Source organism: Dermacentor andersoni, chromosome 5 (genome assembly GCF_023375885.2).
Source record: "Dermacentor andersoni chromosome 5, qqDerAnde1_hic_scaffold, whole genome shotgun sequence".
NCBI lineage: Eukaryota > Metazoa > Arthropoda > Arachnida > Ixodida > Ixodidae > Dermacentor > Dermacentor andersoni.
Window position 1 is genome coordinate 64,430,173 of NC_092818.1, and position 20,498 is coordinate 64,450,670.

General features: G+C 51.5%; 1 protein-coding gene across 8 annotated transcripts in view; it reads right to left on the reverse strand.

The window, feature by feature from the left end:
* Nucleotides 1-20,498, reverse strand: part of LOC126530720 (uncharacterized) — a 207,791-nt gene that overhangs the window by 175,232 nt on the left and 12,061 nt on the right. For 7 of the 8 annotated variants that reach the window (XM_055070762.2, XM_055070764.2, XM_055070758.2 and 4 more), the window contains one exon: nucleotides 74-565. The exons of the other annotated variant lie outside the window; for it this stretch is intronic. In XM_055070762.2, the coding sequence (XP_054926737.2) occupies nucleotides 74-565 (492 nt within the window). The remainder of the gene's footprint in view (nucleotides 1-73; nucleotides 566-20,498) is intronic. 8 annotated transcript variants of the gene reach the window in all.

Sequence of the window (20,498 nt, forward strand, 5' to 3'; positions counted from 1 at the left end):
CGGCAGGGACACATAACAGTCTCGACGCGGCGACGCGGCGACAAGCTGATGAAAGGAGTTGCGCCGGTCTCACCAAAGGTCGCGGTGTAAGTTGGTTGACCGGGCGACCGGAGCGCGCCAGCTCTGCAGCTTGGAGATGTAAGGCAGGCGGCTTGGTGGCACGAGCAGACGGCGGCGGCGTTCTGGCCGGGCAGCTGGGTGTAGAGCTCGGGCCCGTAGCCCGACTGCTCTCGTCCGGCCCACGGGCACAGAAGCTCGAACGCCGGCCTCGAGCAGCAGGCGGCACGACAGACGGGGGCGGCGTTGTTGCCGGGCAGCTGGCGTAGAACTCGGCCCGTAGCGCAACTGGTCTCGTCCTGCCCACGGGCGCAGAAGCTCACCGGCCTTGAGGAGCTGGCGGCACGCTCGGGTAGAAGGGCGACGCACAGGAACGGGCTGGCAGGAGGCCCCGGTGGGGTGAAGTCCTGGTGGCTCGGGTCCGGAACCCGACGGCCCGTCTTCAACTCCCGGTCCGGGGGTTGACCTGCTCCTGGCGTCGCTTCCTCGAACTCTCCCGGCGTCTCCCCTGCGTTTACCCGCGCACCACGCTTTTATGCGAAGCATATTACTAGAGCTCAACCCAGCTCCTCAGGCGCGGCGGTGTCGCCTTCAATACCACGTGACACCGTGACGTCACGACAGAGGAGAAACGGGGCTCCAACTCGCGCCGTCGCTCGCGGCGTTGCGGCGGTATATAAGCAGCTGCGCTTTTTCTAGGTGGCTTTGGCTCAACTCTTGCAAGATGGGCTGGGTGGGAATCGAACCAGGGTCTCCGGAGTGTGAGACGGAGACGCTACCACTGAGCCACGAGTACGATGCTTCGAAGCGGTACAAAAGCGCCTCTAGTGAATGCGGTGTTGCCTTAGAAACGAGCTGTTTCTAAGGCTCAGGCGTGCGTCGCTTGCTCAGGCGCACATTTCGTTGCCGCGCCGAACGCTGCGTTGCTCGACGCTCACCGCGTCCAATGCGGGGCGCGTAGTCGCTGCGCCGTAGCCCATTGTCTCAAACCCCTTCGCGGGTCGACGGGAACGCTGTCGCGTTCCACTCTTGAAGGCGAAGCAGAGTAACGCATGAGTTGTTTCTTCTACTAGCCGAACCAAATATAGCCAAGCAACAGCAGTTCACCAGGCTAAACAGTGGTTCAACAACTAAAATAAAGGCTAGTATGCTTCGCCTCCTGGGCTTAACCTTAGCCGATTAGGCATTCTCCGATTGGCTGCCTGACGCCCCGTGGTCTTTCCTAATTGGTTGGCTTTTCTTCTTTTAGTTGCTTTTCTTGCGCCGCGCGTTCACGTGCCCGACGCTCTTCGGCGTCGTCGTTTTCCTCCTTCCAGCACGAACTTTGCCTCGGCGCGTGCACTCCTTGTCGTCTGCTCCTGACCGTCCCGACCACCGCACCATGTCGCGCACCACACATCACACCAACCACGTTGACGATGAAGACGACGACCTCGTGTGTGCAAGCGAGGCGCTACAGAAGAATAAGCCTTGACTGAGGGCTTGCTCTAATTATCTCAATTAAATACCACTCTCCGCTCTTGTCTTCAGTGAGCCGTGACACTGGTGGACGTACGGTGATGTTGCTCCGGATGGCATGGGGTAAGCTCATAGCCTGAGGCGGCGGATGGCTCAGAGGCGCAGAGAGCCCCAGGCATAAGAGAATGGACCTCCCTGCTTCCGTAACCGCAAGCCTTGTTCGCTGACTGGATAAATGTGCCTCGATCAGCTCCTCGGCCGTGTTGTGCACACCTAGTATTAGTAGGCGTTCTGTGGACGTACTGATTGGCAGGTCCATCGCCTGCTTATACGCCTTTCTGATCATTGTGTTGATTTTCTTGAGTTCTGTCGCGTTGAATAGTTCGTATGGAATAGCGTAAGTTATTCGAGACACGACGAAGGCTTGGACAAGCCGAAGTGTGCCCGCCTCCCCCATGCCTCTTGTCTTGGTTGTTATTCGCTGGATCATGTGCGTAACATTGGCTGTTGTATTCTTAAGCTTTTGAATTAATATTGTATTGGTGCGATCCGACTGGAAAACCGTTACCAATATCTTTACGCTCGGAGACGGAACGATGGTGTGTCCCTCCAGTTGTATGTTGATAGCGGGCGAGTCAGATGTGTGCTTCTTTCGCGGGGAGATCAGGAGTAGCTCCGACTTTTGGGGGGCGCAGCTGAGCCCGCATGACTTAGCATACAAGCTCACCACGTCTGCAGCTTCCTGCAAGCGGTTCTGCATTTCCGCGATGGACCCTGTGGACGACGAGATGGTAATGTCGTCGGCATATAGGCCATGCAGGATCCCTGGGATGTTATGGAGGAGCGCCGGTAGGCCTATTAGGGCGACATTGAAAAGGAGAGAGGATAACACTGCGCCCTTAGGAAGGGGTGGAAGGGGAAATGTAGGGGCTTTGTCCCCGACCTTTAGGAAGGCTTTTCTATCTGAGAGGAAATCTTTGATATAGGAGTACGCCCTGGCCCCACAGCCCAACGCGTTTAGCCTCTGTAAGATTGCTGCATGCTTGACGTTATCGAACGCCCCTTTAAGATCTAAGGTGAGGATAGCCATGGAGAAGTTGCGTGTCGCTGGCACAATCACCTCCTCTTTCAGCTCAAGTAGGATGTCTTGAGTTGAGAGGTGTGGACGGAATCGTATCATCGTTATTGGAAGTTTCCCCGTGTCCTCCAGGAATGGTTGTAGCCGGTTGAGAACGATGTGCTCTAGGAGCTTTCCTTCCCACGAATTGAGGGAGATTGGTCGTAGGTTCTCAATGGCTGGTGGCTTGCCTGGCTTCGGTATCAGACGAACCTCAGCTATTTTCCAGTCCTCGGGAAGGTTTCCATCCCTTCATACTTCGTTAAGATGAGTGGTAAGCTTTAATAGCGAGGAGCTGTCAAGATTTACAAGTGCCTTATTGGTAATTTGGTCGATTCCCGGGGCTGTGTGGTGTCTCAAGCCAATTATCGCCGCTGTTACTTCGTGTAGATGAATGTCCTCACCTAGGAGCTCATTAGGGGTGCCGCTGTAGGGTGGCAGAGGCTCCGATGGCTGTGTGGGGAAGTACTGTGCTTTGAGAGTCAAAAGGAGGTCCGCCTCGTTACCAGGAAATTGGCGAATTACTCGGGCCATATTGTGGTGGGATTTTGTTTTGCTGCTGCCCGGGTTGATTAAATACCTCAATAACTTCCCCGTCTTGGAAGTACTCAGTCTTCCTCTCAAGCTGTCGCAGAGGGATAGCCAATTCTCTCGGCATAGCGTGGTAGCGTATTCCGCAGCCTCTTGTGTGAGTAGTGCTATTCGCCTCTTGAGCTTGCGATTTCATCAGCAGCCTGGTTATGCCCACTGCGGGGCAAAGGCCTCTCCCATACTTCTCCAACTACCCCGGTCGTGTACTAATTGTGGCCATGTTGTCCCTGCAAACTTCTTAATCTCATGAGCCCAACTAACTTTCTTCTGCCCTCTGCTACGCTTTCCTTCCCTTGGAATCCATTCCGTAACTCTTAATGACCAGCGGTTATCTTCCCTCCTCATTACGTGTCCTGCCCATGCCCATTTCTTTTTCTTGATTTCAACTAAGATATCATTAACTCGCGTTTGCTCCTTCACCCAATCTGCTCTTTTCTTATCCCTTAACGGTGCACCTATCATTCTTCTTTCCATAGCTCGTTGCGTCGTCCTCGATTTAGGTAGAAACCTTTTCGTAAGCCTCCAGATTTCTGCCCCGTACGTGAGTACTGGTAAGACACAGCTGTTATAAACTTTTCTCTTCAGGGATAATGGCAACCTGCAGGTCATGATCTCAGAATACCTGCCAAACGCACCCCAGCCCATACTTATTCTTCTGATTATTTCTGTCTCATGATCCGGATCCGCAGTCACTACCTGTCCTAAGTAGATGTAATCCCTTACCGCTTCCAGTGCCTCACTACCTATTGTAAACTGCTGTTCCCTTCCGAGACTGCTAAATATTACTTTAGTTTTCTGCAGATAAATTTTTAGGCCCACCCTTCGGCTTTGCCTCTCCAGGTCAGTGAGCACGCATTGCAGTTGGTCCCCTGAGTTACTAAGCAAGGCAATATCATCAGCTAATCGCAAGTTACTAAGGTATTCGCCATTAACTCTTATCCCGAATTCTTCCCAATCCAGGTCTCTGAATACCTCCTGTAAACACGCTGTGAATAGCATCGGAGAGATGGTATCTCCCTGCCTGACGCCTTTCTTTATTGGGATTTTGTTGCTTTCTTTATGGAGGACTACGGTGACTGTGGAGCCGCTATAGATATCTTTCAGTATTTTTACATACCGCTCGTCTACAACCTGATTCCGTAATGCCTCCATGACTGCTGAGGTTTCGACTGAATGAAGGGCTTCCTCGTAATCAATGAAAGCTGTATATAAGGGTTGGTTATATTCCGCACATTTTTCTATCACCTGATTGATAGTGTGAATATGGTCTATTGTTATGTAGCCTTTACGGAATCCTGCCTGGTCCTTTGGTTGACGGAAGTCTAAGGTGTTCCTGATTCCATTTGCAACTACCTTAGTAAATACTTTGTAGGCAACGGACAGTAAACTTATCGGTCTATAATTTTTCAAGTCCTTGGCGTCCCCTTTCTTATGGATTAGGATTATGTTAGCGTTTTTCTAAGATTTCGGTACGCTCGAAGTCCTGAGGCATTGCGTATACAGGGTGGCCAGTTTCTCTAGAACAATCTGCCCACCATCCATCAACAAATCTGCTGTTACCTGATACTCCCCAGCTGCCTTCCCCCTTTGCATAGCTCCCAAGGTTTCTTTACTTCTTCCGGTGTTACCTGTGGGATTTGGAATTCCTCTAGACTATTCTCTCTTCCATTATCGTCGTGGGTGCCACTGGTACTGTATAAATCTCTATAGAACTCCTCAGGCACTTGAACTATCTCATCCATATTAGAAATTATATTGCCGGCTTTGTCTCTTAACGCATACATCTGATTCTTGCCAATTCCGAGTTTCTTCTTCACTGCTTTTAGGCTTCCTCCGTTCCTGAGAGCATGTTCAATTCTATCCATAGTATACTTCCTGATGTCAGCTGTCTTACGCTTGTTCATTAACTTCGAAAGTACTGCCAGTTCTATTCTAGCTGTAGGGTTAGAGGCTTTCATACATTGGCGTTTCTTGATCAGATCTTTCGTCTCCGGCGATAGCTTACTGGTATCTTGTCTAACGGAGTTACCACCGACTTCTATTACACACTCCTAAATGATGCCCACAAGATTGTCGTTCATTGCTTCAACACTAAGGTCCTCTTCCTGAGTCAAAGCCGAATACCTGTTCTGTAGCTTGATCTGGAATTCCTCTATTTTCCCTCTTACCGCTAACTCATTGATCGACTTCTTATGTACCAGTTGCTTCCGTTCCCTCCTATGGTCTAGGCTAATTCGAGTTCTTACCATCCTGTGGTCACTGCAGCGCACGCTGCTGAGCACGTCCACATCTTGTATGCACCAGCGTTAGCGCAGAGTATGAAGTCTATTTCATTTCTAGTCTCGCCGTTGGGGTTCCTCCACGTCCACTTTCGGCTATCTCGCTTGCGGAAGAAGGTATTCATTATCCGCATATTATTCTGTTCCGCAAACTCTACTAATAAGTTTCCCCTGCTATTCCTAGTGCCTATGCCATATTCCCCCACTGCCTTGTCCCCAGCCTGCTTCTTGCTTACCTTGGCATTGAAGTCGCGCATCATTATACTGTATATTGTTTTGACCTTACCCATCGCCGATTGCACGTCTTCATAGAAGCTTTCGACTTCCTGGTCATCATGACTGGATGTAGGGGCGTAGACCTGTATAACCTTCATTTTGTACCGCTTATTAGGTTTCACAACAAGACCTGCCCCCCTCTCGTTAATGATATAGAAGTCCTGTATGTTACCAGCTCTGTTCTTATTAATCAGGAATCCGACTCCTAGTTCTCGTCTCTCCGCTAAGCCCCGGTAGCACAGGACGTGCCCGCTTTTTAGCACTGTATATGCTTCTTTTGGCCTCCTAACTTCACTGAGCCCTATTATATCCCATTTACTGCCCTCTAATTCCTCCAACAGCACTGCTAGACTCGCCTCACTAGATAACGTTCTAGCGTTAAACGTTGCCAGGTTCATATCCCAATGGCGGCCTGTCCGGAGCCAGGGATTGTGAGCACCCTCTGCAGCGTCGCAGGTCTGACCGCCGCCGTGGTCAGTTGCTTCGCAGCTGCTGGGGACTGAGGGCCGGGGTGTGATTGTTGTGTTCATATAGGAGGTTGTGGCCAAGTACTGCACCACGGTGGACAATCCTGCTCGGGTGAGGGAGTGCGTTACCGGTTCTTGTCACCGGGGTCAGGCCACACTCCAGGCCTGTTGATGCAATTTTATCAACACGCGGATTTTTTTTTCTTTAATCCGGTGGAAAATTGCGCGGCACCGGGATTCGAACCACGGACCTCTTGCACGCGAGGCGGGTGTTCTACGTCTACGCCACCGCTCCGTCGTCGCGATGAGGCCCTGCGCCTGGAACTGGAAATGGAACGCGGCCTGGAACTGCTCCTCCCATGGACAGCTCCGCGACGTTTCGGGGACCGCGACTTGTAGGATGCTGAGGGCTCGCCACGAGGCCTCGGAGACGAGGAGCCTGTTCTCAGGGTCTGATGCAGTTTACGATGGTTGACGGGCGGAAGGAACCTGTTGGGGCAGGTTTCCGCTGCCGTCGGGTGATTCCCACCGCACATAGTGCACCGAGGGTGGCACTCGTGCTGCTCCGCTGCTAGCGAAGTGCCGCACTCTGCACTTGGGTGTGGCGGGGGGCCGCGGGCAGACGTCCTCTCGGTGGCCTGTCTCGTTGCAGGTTCGGCAATGTGGCACGGTTCTCTTTTAGAGGCAACACTGCTGAAGAAGGCCGGAAAATTCGATGTAATATGGTACTGTTTTTCCCAGGAATGTGATCACCATGGTGGTTGTGTTTCCCAGTCTTCTACATGTTAGCGCCTCGTATCCGGCAGATTCAATGCGTTTAAGTAGCATTTCGGGCGTGGTGTCGTGATCGATATTGTATATTAGCCCTTTGCAAGAGTTATCGTGGGAAATTCCGTATGATGAAATATCGTATGTTGTTGCATCAATTGTAATTTTTTGCATCTTGCTTAGTGCTGAGGCCGTAGATTTTGAGGCAGTGCTCAGAACAAGGATGTTTTGGTCTTCGTCGATGCGTATTTTGAATCTGATGGAGCCGATTTGTAGCTTTGCCTCATTTGTGATGGCTTCTACTAACTTCCCTGGGCTCACCTTGTTGAGCTGCAGGCCGTTCCGTGGACGAACCGCCAACTTGTAATCATCGGCAGGAAGGGGGGGTTGTCAGGGCTTGCGCATCGCCGGTCGGCTTTGGCGGAGAACGGGCTTCGGTGGCATTCGGGAAAGTTGGGGCGTGGTCGAGCTTGTCTGCAGCCGACGGCGACGGGCATGACTGCTTACATTGATCCAAGGGTCATTGTCTTCTTCGTTCTCCTCAGCGGCGGGAAGAAGTCCTAGGGATTCGCGAATTTCCATGTCCTCGTCCTCCAGGGCCCCGGCGGACGATTCGTGGGTTTTGTCGGCGTCTGCATTGAGCAGCGCGTTCGCTATCTGCAGCGGTGCGGCGGCCGAAGCCTTTGCTATGCCTCGCCACTAGCGAAGTGGGTTTAGCGGGGCGGCCCCGCTTCGAAACTTGATGTGGCCGTAAAATGCAAAATATAGCACTTACACCCTCAAGTTTGGTGTGGACTGGCTCTGGCTGACTTCAGGCACACGATGATTACGTAGAATCTGGATGCGGAGGTGATTTAGCCGAAAATGTAGCTTCTGTGCGGAACAGATGTGGAGCCCATCCGACCCGTCGCCACGCTTAGTCCTCTCTGGAACCGTGTAAGGCAAACTATGACTGAGCAATATAAGATTAAGCAAAATTAAGATGACTCTATTCAGATGCTTCTGGCTAAGAATCCTACTACCGTCGTAACGGTAATTATCTACAGCCAAAGCTTTGAAGAACAGCGCAGACAACGAGAGCTCGCCCGTCAAACTGTTCCTCAAGTACCATCCCTTTCGAGCTTAGCAAATGCTCCCGGACGCACTAATGATGAGTTTTTCTGTTGTTTCACACCAGTCTTTATTTGTGAAGAGACGAACACATCTCATCCAGGGGTCTGTCAGACCTTTGTCCTGGGACAAGCAGCAAACCAACCGCGAGAAGGTTGCAATGGTTCTACCGTCATCCCACCAGAAACGTCATGCTACCGCACCGTTGGCGCACGTGGAAGTCACGTCGCGCGCTATACCGGCGACGGTACCTCATTCCCACCAGAAACCACCACAGCTGCTCTAATCGATGTCTCAACTTTCCTACACGACGGCACAGCTTCTTTTCTCGACGCTGCCCCACCAGTACCTAATCCCTGTCAGTATTTCACCGCATGATCTCTGGCTCGCGCAGGATAACCAGCCGGTACACTTTGGCTGCATTCTGGTGGGACATGTAGCAAGCCTTTATCGCCGCCGCCTGCCACGTCCCGATGTCATCGCTGAACTGCAGAGGGCTGCATCCCACCGGAATACCGATCCAAACTGTTCCTCAAGTAGCATCCCTTTCGAGCTTAGCAAATGCTCCCGGACGCACTAATGATTACTTTTCGGTTGTTTCACACCAGTCTTCACTTGTGAAGAGACGGACACATCTCATCCAGGGGTCTGTCAGGCCTTTGTCCTCGGCCAAGCAGCAAACCAACCGCGAGAAGGTTGCAGCGGTTCTCCCGTCATCCCACCAGAAACCTCATGCTACCGCACCGTTGACGCACGTGGAAGTCACGTCGCGCGCTATACCGACGACGGTACCTCATTCCCACCAGAAACCACCACAGCTGCTCTAATCGATGCCTCAACTTCCCTACTCGACGGCACAGCTTCTTTTCTTGACGCTGCCCCGCCAGTACCCAATCCCCGTCAGTACTTCAACTCATGATCTCTGGCTCGCGCAGGATAACCAGCCGGTACACTTTGGCTGCGTTCTGGTGGGACATGTAGCAAGCCTTTATCGCCGCCGCCTGCCACGTCCCGATGTCATCGCTGAACTGCAGGGGGCTGCATCCCACCGGAACACCGATCCAAACTCGTCGCCGAAGTTCTGGTATGCTGGTCAGGCTGACAGCACCGGTCGTTGACTCTCACTGCGTCGCCCCTCGATATCGCCGCTGCGTCGTCGCCCTCCTCCAAACCAGGAAAACTAAGTACTGGCTTTGGTTAAGAGCCCACAGATTTTCGAAATGTCCAATTCCTCCGCTATCACCGCAAAACATTACAGATTTACAGGGCGAAGAAACCGCTTCCATTTGCACCAGTTGATACGGGTGTAGCAGTTTTTGCTATACATGAAACGCCATGCTGGCGACTCGGGAAGGTCACTACGTCAGTTAATGGCTTGGTACTTCGCACCGTCAGCCCTCAGTCTGTAAAAGCGTCTGCTGAGTGTACCGCCAGATTCATCATTCAGTACATAATCTGTACCGTTGAGTTTGTTTGCTGCATTCCTGCTCTCACGACGTAATTCTAGGGAGGGACTTCCTGTCGTGTCGTGGTCCTGTCATTGAATACGCCCATGCCTAAGTCGCACAGGGTGGCCTCTACAGCACTGTGTCGGTTATTGTTGCCGTTCCACAAAAGATTGTTGTCGCCATCAACATCCCTGGGGGGATGTTCTGTAGTGTGCGGAAAGTGCAGTACTTGTCGCTTTGTCGAGTACAATTGTGCACGAAGCTCGTGTACTGTTCGAGCCGTCATCACTGTTTATTCGGCGCACACCTATACCGCTTCCATTTGGCGTTCTCAACATAACATGTGTCGCCGCAACGACGCTAGCCCACAATCAATTTGGTATCTGCTCCCTCTTCTTTGCGGCGAGTCCCTCGGCTCTGTCGATGTCACTGATCTTTAGTCATTCAATGTTCCTAGTTCCGCTTCTGCTGTCCTGCTTGGCACTATTACGTCGCTTTCCGACTGCCTGCCAGTTGCTGCCGAAGTCTTTATTTCTTCCATTGACAACCGATTTCTCCACAGAACAACGCGAGCAGGTTCTTTCTCTGCTAGATCAGTTCTAACTTTCCTTTGATTACACCAAGCGGACTTTGAACCGTACAGACACTGTCACACACAATGTCGACAATGGATCACAGCTTGCACTACGGTAACGCTCGCATCGTATCTCAGCAGCAGAAGAGCGGCTTATCAATGATCGCGTGGAGGACATGATTGAACATATAACCATTCAGGCGTCGTCTAGACAGTGGTCGTAAGCAGTCGTGTTAATACTAAAAGGAGATAGCAGTATTCAATGCTGTGCTTCTTACAGTCCTTTCAACATAGTTGCTTGAAAAGACGTCTATCCCTTATCACGCATTTACGATGCCTTGGATTGCTTGCATGGTCGTGAGTATTTTACGGTGTTTCTCGCCTGATGGGTTATATAAATTTATTGTCAAACCGTGCCGGCTCGGCGGTGCTCCTCCCACTTTTCAAAGCAGTATGGACAATTTCCTTCGCGACCTAAAGTAAAAGGTCTGCTTATGCTATCTGGATGATATCGTTTTCTTTTCTCTAAATTCTACGACTCATCTTTCCCGTGTCTACCAGGTTTCGGTGTGCCTTAAGGTGGCTGGCCTCCAGCTGAACATCAAGAAGCGTCATTCTGCTGCCCGTAAACTGACTATCCTAGGAAAACTTGTATCAAGAGACGGTGCCCACCCTGACCCCAAGAAACGCCGTGCATTTGCTGACTTCCAGTAATCGACGTCACTGAAGACCCTTCGGGGTTTTCTCAGGCTCTGTTGCTTCTTCTCTCGCTTTGTACACAATTTCGCCACCATCACTGCACCTATGACGCAACTCGTAAACACTGGAACCGACATCTCCAAGTTGGTCCCATAAATGTGATATAGCCTTCCTGACTCCCCGCCAGCTGTGAGCATCCCCTCCAACACTCCGTCACTACGATCCCCATGCTCCTACGGAACTACGTAAACATGCCAGTGTTGTCGGCCTTGGACTCGCGCAACTCAAACCCAGCTATGCAGAATATGTACTGATATACGCGTCACACACTCACAAAGGCAGAAAGCGAGTATTCCGTCATTGGTAAAAAATGACTGGTCATCGTGTTTGCCCTCGCGGTGTTCCGACCCTACCTCTACAGCCGTCGCTTTTCAAGCGAAGCTAGTATTGGGTCACAAGTGGCCTTGTCGTGGTCACGCAAAAAAAATACAGGCATAATATTGGCCTTACATGTACGGGAAGCACATCAAAATGGTAGTGACCACCACATTCATGTTGGCTGGCAAACCTAAAGGATCCCTCAGGCCGCCCAGCACGATTGAGTCTCAGACTACAGGAATTTGACATCACCGTTATTTACGAGACCGGGAGGAAGCACTCTCATGCAGACTGCCTATCGCCAGCCCATATTGTCCTACCACCACGAGGCGAACCGGACGACGACGCTTTTGCCTCATACCGATGACGCCTTTGACTGCCTTCATGGAGCTCAATATTTCTCGTCCATCGACCTTTCGTCCGGCTATTGACGGACTGCAGTCAACCCTATCGACCACGAAAATCTGCATTTATGACGCCAGATGGCCTGTGCGAATTCAATGTGATGCCGTTTGGACTGTGTAATGCCCCGGCAACTTTCGAACGTATCATGGACTCTCTGCTGCGGGGATATAGATGGTCCATTGATCTATGTAATTTAGACGATGTCGCTGTCGGCTAGCCTACGTTTTACAGCCACCACACCGATTTATCGGCCGTTCTTACCGTCTTCCATCGAGCCAATCTTCCGCTGAACTCTGCCTAGTGCCGTTTAGGGCGACGCCAAATAAATATGCTCAGTCACCTTGTTAGTGCTGCCGGCGTTCAACCAGACCCCGACCACGTGCGAGCATTGCAATAATTTGCCGTGCTGCGCTCAGCCTAAGACGTCTGCAATTTCGTAAGATAAAATCCAACTTCCGTTGTTTCGCACGGAACTTCAACGACATAGCCCACTCTCTCGCTGAACACTTGAAGGACGTTCCTTTCGTATGGAGACTCGAACACGCATCTTCGTCTTCCGCCCTCATCAGTCTGCTGCTTGCACCAACAATACTGGCACATTTCGAGCCCTCATCGCCTGCAGAACTTCGCATCAATGCCAAAGGTCTTGGAATTGGGACATAGCCAAAAACAGCACGGACACGAACGTGTCAACCGTTACGCCAGCCGCCTTAATTCATCGTCCGAATGAAACTTTTCCATCACTGAACACGAGAGCATAGCTTTAGTGTGGGCTGTCACCAAATTGAGCCCATTTTGACGAAATCTTTTTTGTGATTACAGAGCATCGTGCCCTCGGCTGCCTCTCGACGCTCAAGGATCTCTCTGGAAGTCTCGGTAGCTGGGCAATACGGCTCCAATAATACTCGTTTGTTGTGCACTACAAATCTGGACGATTGCACCAAGATGCAAATCGCTTGTCACCCCACCCCGTCGATGCTCCCGACTTCATTAACCCTGACTCAGGCCCCTGCGTACTGTCCATCCTGCATCTGATGATATCTCCACCGAACAGCGACGAGACGCTTCCTCACCGCTCGTCACTGACCGTCTTAGCACTCCGTCACCAGACTATTCTGTTAGCCTGTTTGAGCTACACGTCAACGTTCTGTATCATCGTAATCTCAGTTGAGGTGGCCCAGAGCTTGTGCTTGTCCTACCTCGCCATCTACGTTCCACGGTTCTTCAACAGCTTCACGGCGTACCCACTGCTGGTCGCGTAGGTGTCTCTCGTACATGCGCGCGCATCCAGCGTCGGTTTTTATGACATAGCATATACCGCTCTGTGCGGCGCTACGTCGCTGGTTGTAAGCGCTGCCAACGCAGCGAGCACTCTTTAGCGCTGCCTGCTGGCCAGCTACAACCGATTGATATCCCTGCAGAGCCATTATTCCGTGTTGGTCTTGAACTTCTAGGCCCTTTGGCTACGTCCATTTTGGGAAATAAATTGGTTGAGGTGGCGACAGATTACGCCAAGCGTTTCTCAATCACCTGGACATTGCATCAAGCTCTTCTACCGACACCGCTGACCTTCTACTCCCCAACGTAACTCTACATAATGGCACCCCCTCGGCAGCTCCTCATCGATCGCGGCAGTTGCTTCCTCTCACCAGTGGTAGATGACCTTCTTCGTGCCTGAGCCACTGAACACGGCTCACCACCGCTTAAAATATACAGACGAATGGACTGGCCGAGCGCCTGAACCGAACGCTAGTTGATATGCAGGCTGTGTATGTTTCCTGATCACCGGGAATGGGACAGCACGTTACCATTTGTTACGTTCACATGCAGTTCTCCACGGCATGACACCGCTGGATATTTCCCGCTTTATTTACTGTTTGGCAGACATCCTGCAATAGCATTCGAGACTCTCCTTCCGGCGGCTCCTCACTCGCCTACTGAATACGCCAGCGACGTCGTTGGTCGAGCCCGTGCAGCTCGCCAACTTGTCCACAACCTACTCTGTGCTTCGCAAGACTCCCAAAAGTCCTCGTACGACAGCCGACACAGAAGAGTGCACTAAATGGCTGGCCCTCTGGTCCTCCTATGGTCGACATGCCACCGCGTTGGCCTATAAATGAAGCTTCTCCCACGTCACACCGGGACCTAGAAGGTGCTGCGTCAACTCGGTGACGTAAATTACCAGATTATGCCACTGGGCCTTCTTCGTCAACCTCGTCGCTACCAATTGATGTTCACGTTTTCCGGCCGAAGCTCTATTGCTCTTCTAGCTTTTCACCTTGGTAGCAAGCGTCAGGTCGGCGCTTCTGTCACCGGAGGGGGATGTTACGAAGCGATTGATAGATGAATAAACGCGAATTTGGTAGAGCGATGAAGAAGACGATGAGGTTGCTTGCACGTGCGCTGAACGAGATATCTTCTCTTGCCCTAGCTTTCTTTGTAAATATATCCTTATCCTGCATCTCACCTCCGTCACAATATTGCCGCTAGGTGTCACGAGCCAGCGCTGAGAAAGAAGTTGGGACTGCAACGCGCGCTCGGCAAGGGGCGGGCGCTGAAGATGATGAAGTAGAGGCTGAGGACGCCGGCTGGAGTTTTTGCACGCCATCTTGTACAACTGCATGTCTCGCTGAAACCAGGTACATCTTCAATTGTCTTTTAGTGAAAAAACTGGTGAAGGTGCGGGGTACGGTTCATCCGATGTCATAAACCCCCTCCTGGTAGCAGGAGTACCAGTCCTATATTAATGAACACACCTGTTCACCGGGCCAGCAGCAGAATCTGAGGATTGCCTCCGGAGCTTGACCATCTATCTCCACGCCACAACATCGATGCCCCCAAGGACTGCTATGGAAGGAACGTTGACGTCTCTACCGACCATTATGCAAGGTTCGGCCACAATGGCAACGCAGTACCTGCTGCAGAATTTCCGAGTGCCGAAAGCGTTCCACGGGGATATCTTCGAAGATGTAAAAGACTGGTTAGCCCAGTTTGAGTGCATTGCCGAGATAAACGAATGGAGCGACGCGGCGAAGTTGAGAAACGTTGACTTCAGCTGGCAGGACGGTGCTCGCACTTGGTACCAGAACCGAGAAGGACTCATCAAATCGTGGCTCGAGTTCCGCCGTGCCTTGCTCAAGACCTACACCAATGATGATCGCCGCTAACGAGCCGCATGGGCGCTCGAATCCCGCATTCATCTGCCGAATGAGAGCGTGACGTCGTACGTCGAGGATATGACGCGCCCCTTACGTCGGGTGGACCCAACCATGTCACAGGAAAATAATCTGCGCCATCTAATGCGAGGAGGTAAAGAACAGCTATTTGCTGGCCTTGTTCGAAGCACGATGAAGACCGTGGCTGAATTCTTTACCGAATCCACCACGATGGAAAAGATGTTACACCAGCGCTCAGCTTGCTATGAAAGGCAATTGAACCCTACTTCACCTTTGGACCAGCGCTCAGCTCCGTATGACAGGCACGCGAACCAACGCTGCTTCACTGACGGACTAGATTGCCTTTGGAAACGTGGACGTTCTCAGCGACCTTATCCGCTCTGTGGTGCGTGATGAGCTTGAACGCTCAGCTGCCCGCCTCAGCGCACGCTGGGTTCCATTTCTGCTCTCATGAGAAATGAAGTTCAGCAAGTGATCCAAGGTCCCGTTGCAAGGAGCAATGCGCCGCCTGTGACAGCACAGTTGCAGCGGCCGTCGTAAGCGGAAGATTTGGGGCGAGTCCCTGTCCCCGCTAAGACCCATTTCGTCCCCGCCACTTCTTATGCCGCCTCATACGGGCCGCCACTCCTATCAGTGCAACCGATCCAACATATGGAGGATCGGCGCCCACTCTGAAGGAAATATGATGTCTGGCGTACCCCGGACAGAAGGCTTCTGTACTATCTCTGTGGAGAAGCCAGTCACCTATACCGGGAGTCCCCATACCGCCGCCTCGGACTGCAAGGTTTTGCCGCGGATTCACCAAGGCCCAGATATGGCGAAAGGCCTAGGGCGATTGAAGAATACCTGAACCAGCAGAGTATGCCCCTGTTCCCGCGGCGGCAGTCGCGCTCGCCGTCCTCGAGGCGATTTTCCCCAGCTCCTAGAAGCCCTCCAATAGCAGCACAGGAACGGTCGCCAAGCCCTCGCCGGGAAAACTAAGTGAAGCGACCTTCGAGGGCCAGGTCGCTGATAATCGCCCTTCCGAAGACCTCCCATCGACGCGAGCATGGTCTATTCAGCACGATTCAAAGACGACAGCAGCCGAACTCCGCGAGGGACTCGCTACACATACCTGTTGTGCTGGACAGCCGCCAGGTTAGTGCGTTATTGGACATGGGTGCCAGACTACTTAATCTTGTGCGGAAAACTAGCGACGGAACATAGACAAGTTATCGCGCCTTGGTCTGGAACGCAAATTGGTACTGCTGGCGGGCATATCGTAACACCGTTGGGCATGTGCACAGTCAGAGTGCAAATTCGTGGGTCTACGTTTCCAGCCAGCTGCCTTATACTCCGCGATTGTTCTCGGTACCTCATCTTGGACGTCGACTTTCTACGAAAGTATGGTGCGATTATAGACCTCCGGGAGCGCGCAGTGACTTTTTCAACAGAAAGAGCAGGAAACAGACGCGACAATTGCGGACGTAACGCGCTTCGGGCTTACGTCAGCAGTGTAACTTTACCACCACGCGCAAGGGTCCTGGTAGCGGTCGTATGTGACGATTTGGGTGACTGCAAAGCTGTTGCAGAGGGCAATTCCTCTCTTATGCTTACTCATTGTGTATGTGCAGCCCGTAGTCGCATTATGCTTCTAGGTGGACGTTCTGCGATCCTCGTGACGAATTTCAGCTAGGAACATCACCACCTATTTCGTCGTAGTATTATCGCTTTCGCTGAGCCCATAGCAGACGCTGCTTAATGCTTTCCGTCCAAGATAAAGGACAACCCAGCTCAGACATTCAGCACTATCGACATCAATTCAGACCTTTCGGAGAAAAAACAGAAGGCGCTGCGCGAGTTGCTACTGCGGTTCAAGGAGTGCTTCGCATCTTCTTCTAAGGTACGCCAGACGCTCATCACGAGACACCGAACAATCACGTATGACAATTATCGTCCCATACGACAACTGCCTTATCACATATCGGCGAAAGAGCGCAACGTTTCTAACGCACAAGTGAAACAAATGATTGACGATGACGTCATACAACCATCCCAAAGCCCTTGGTCGTCGCCGGTGGTCTTCGTCAAAAAGAAAGACGGAACGCTTCTGTTCTGAGTTGACTATAGAAAGTTGAATAACGTCACAAAAAAAATTGGCAGAGGCTTAGCCTGGCTAAGCCTAGTGGATTGCGAAAGCAATCTTCTGTTGAGGTTGTAGAGTTCCATACTGCTCATCGAACTTGTAGATGCAGTCTCGTCCCCATTTAAAGCATCCATAAGGCTTGCTGTCGAACGATCAGGTGTCGCCAAAGTCGCGTCAGCATTGAGAGCATGCATGATACTTGTAGATGCACCCAGATCAAGAGATGTTGAACGCATTCGCCTGGCTGCATAATATGCACACCGTTTAGCTAAACGTTGTTACCGTTCTTCATCCGTTTCTTCAGCACGCTGCCGCTTCTTAGCTGCAGCACATCATTGCAGCTTCACCTTATACACATCATCCGACATACCGTGGAGGATTCGCTGGGTCGACTGCGACGAGCCGAGTTGGGGGGGCCGCTATTCCACCGCTGGCATGACGTCACGTAGAGCGAGCGCCTCCCCCACGACAGCGGCGTGTAGAGGATTCGCTGGGACGATCGCGACAAGCAGAGTTGGGGGGCCGCTTTTCCACAGCTGGCATGACATCACTAGTGTTCCTGTATATGCTCCCGCAGACAGGAACACTAGACATCACGTACAGCGAGCGCCCCTCGCGGCAAGGGCGCGCAGCTGCAGCATGGAGGATTCGCTGGGACGATCGCGACCGACGAGCCGAGTTGGGGCCCCGCTTTTCCACAGCTGGTATGACGTCACACATAGGTCACGCTAAAGGTCAATGGTGGATTCTTCGGGACGACGGCCAAGAGCGGAAACCTCGAGCAGTATTGCTTTCGCAATGAAAGACCATTATCCGGTGATTCGTTAGATCGACTGTGGCATACCAGGTATTTATTATTCATAGATCTGAAGAGTGGATATTGGCAAATCGAAGTTGGCTAACGAGATCGTGAAATAACTGCCTTTGTTACCCCGGATGGACTGTACGAATTTAAAGTACTTCCATTCGGCCTGTGTTCTGCACCAGCCACATTCCAGAGAATGATGGACACTGTTCTGACGGGTCTGAAGTGGCACAGTTATTTAGTATACTTAGATGACGTCATCGTGTTTGCGGCGACCTTCGAAGAACATCTGAAGCGTTTAGAGGCGGTACATGGGGTGCTCCGCTCCGCTAATCTCGCACTAAAGCCAGAAAAGTGGCACTTCGGTTACGAAGAGCTGAAGTTTCTCGGTCATGTGAACGCAGATGGCGTCCTGCCTGACCGAGACAAAACATCTGCTGTTGCTACTTTTCAGACTCCTCGTGACAAGAAAGCAGTTCGCCGCTTTCTCGGTCTCTGTGCGTAATATCGTCGCTTGATCGCTAATTTCTCCCGGATCGCCGAAGCACTCATACGCCTCACGCGAGAAGACACACCCTTCGTTTGGACGGAGGAGCAGGACGCAGCTTTCACCAAGTTACGGCAGCACCTGCAGGAATCACCCGTCCTCGCTCACTTGGACGAGGACGCTGGCACCGAGGTGCATACCAACACAAGCAACATCGGTCTTGGCGCTGTGCTCGTTCAACACCAGGAAGGCGTTCAGCGAGTGATCGATTACGCCATTCGCACCCTTTCACGCGCCGAAATCAACTACTCGACCTCCGAGAAGGAGTGTCTAGCGGTTGTGTGGGCCATCATAAAATTTCGGTCTTATCCCTACGGTCACCCTTTCAAGGTGGTGAAAGACCACCATTCCTTGTGTTGGTTAGCCAACCAACGAGAACCGTCCGGACGACTTGCTCGATGGAGTCTCCGTCTGCAGGCGTTCGATGTTATCTTTGGAAGATCATAAGGACTGCAACATTTTTCCTGTTTAAGTTTAGAAGCCTCCATCGGCGTCTGGTTCACTGAACTTTGTCATTTGTACATTCACCCTCGTTCTACGTAGGAAACCTTGTTACGAATGTGGTAAGGCACATTAAATTTCCGGCCTACGACACAAAAACACGTGCCTGCCATTTGAACGTAGCAACGACCAGTTAATGTCGTCTAGCCCATCGCAGGGATAATCGCAATGCATGCGCCATTGAGTACATTAGGGTTGAAGATTGGGCGAGTTGAGGCGCGATAACGTAAAGCTATTCTAAACTTTTCTGTTCCAATTGTGCAATCAGCCCTCCGCGACTGGTCAAAAAATTTTTGGACCACCCCTATGTCGCCTGTCTGTCACGCGACGTCACGAAAACCGCAATAGCTCCCCAACGAATATGACGTTACACACTGATTATGCATGACTGGACCGAACAAAAGAATAACATTAATTTGTGATCCGACGCCTTTTCACCATTAAACCTCGGCTATGGGTAAAAAGATTTAGGGCTGCACTTACTTCACCTCCCTGTCACGTGACATCACAAAAGCACGAAAACTCATCGCGTCAAAGTGACATGTACGCGTTAAAGATGCAATAATGTGCCGAACAAAGCTGAATGTTTTTCTGAATAGCCGCAGGCTGCCCGTTCCGAAAGGAATAAGAGATGGCTGTCGCCGATTGCTTAGGCGCTGGCTACTCGCACCTGCCGGAAAGCATGAGTTTATTTGCGCACAAGAAAGCCTTTTCCGTGGCCGTGTAATGCTTTCCACCGCTTTCGGCACGTCTACGACCTCACTCTGCCAACTCTTCTTTGCTGAGGATCCGTTCTAGCAGCATTCATTACCTTCCGTTGCATGCCACCGCGGTTTTCGACCAGCCACCTCAAGCTAAGTAAGCGAAAGCGGACTATTCGCAGGCGCCAGCACAACACTCTTCATCCGGTTGTCGATTTTGTGTACTGGCTCGGCCCCATCGAATCCCTCTCCACTTGAGCGGGCTCCTCGCCTCTTGTCAGTCAATTAGGTAAGACAAGCCGCTAAGTGCAGGCAATGTTATTCGTTTTTAAAGCAAACAAAAGTGACCTCCTATAAATGAAGTCAGCGTTTGATTGGCTTCCTTAGACAACCCTGCGGCTCACCGCCCGATGCTTGCGTCGGCGGTTACGTAAATTTGACGTCAGCAGTTTGGAATAAAAACATACTGGAGTAGTTTTACGTTATATGGCCCTTGGTATTGCATTGTAGGAAGGGTACAGCGCAACATAGAAAGGAAGATACGAGCCAAGACGGCGAGATGAAAGAACAGAGCGCTGACTTCCAACTGGTTTATTGGCGAGTTGCACGAAATATATAGCTACAAGAAAGCGTATTGCTTAAAGCGTAAGCGCACTAATTTCTTTCACCTATATATTTCGTGCAACCTTGCAATAAGCCGGTTGGAAGTCAGCGCTCTCTCCATTCATCTGGCCAGCTCGGCTTGCTTCTTCCTTTTCATGTTGCGCTGTACCACTTTTAGAAAGTCCTCGAGTAAGCGTCATTTATCGAACCTCAGTATAGTTTACCGCTTCTTCTACTGAATTCTACCACAAGGGACTACGACCGGCATTAGTTAGAGTGCAAAGACAAGACATGACGGTTGAGACTGTGAGCATAAGTTGACATGCCGACAAAGACATACGTGTTAATATACAGGGCTTTATTGTTCTTCATACATTTTCCCTCTCCACCCCTCTTCGTACAGTCCTTAAGTA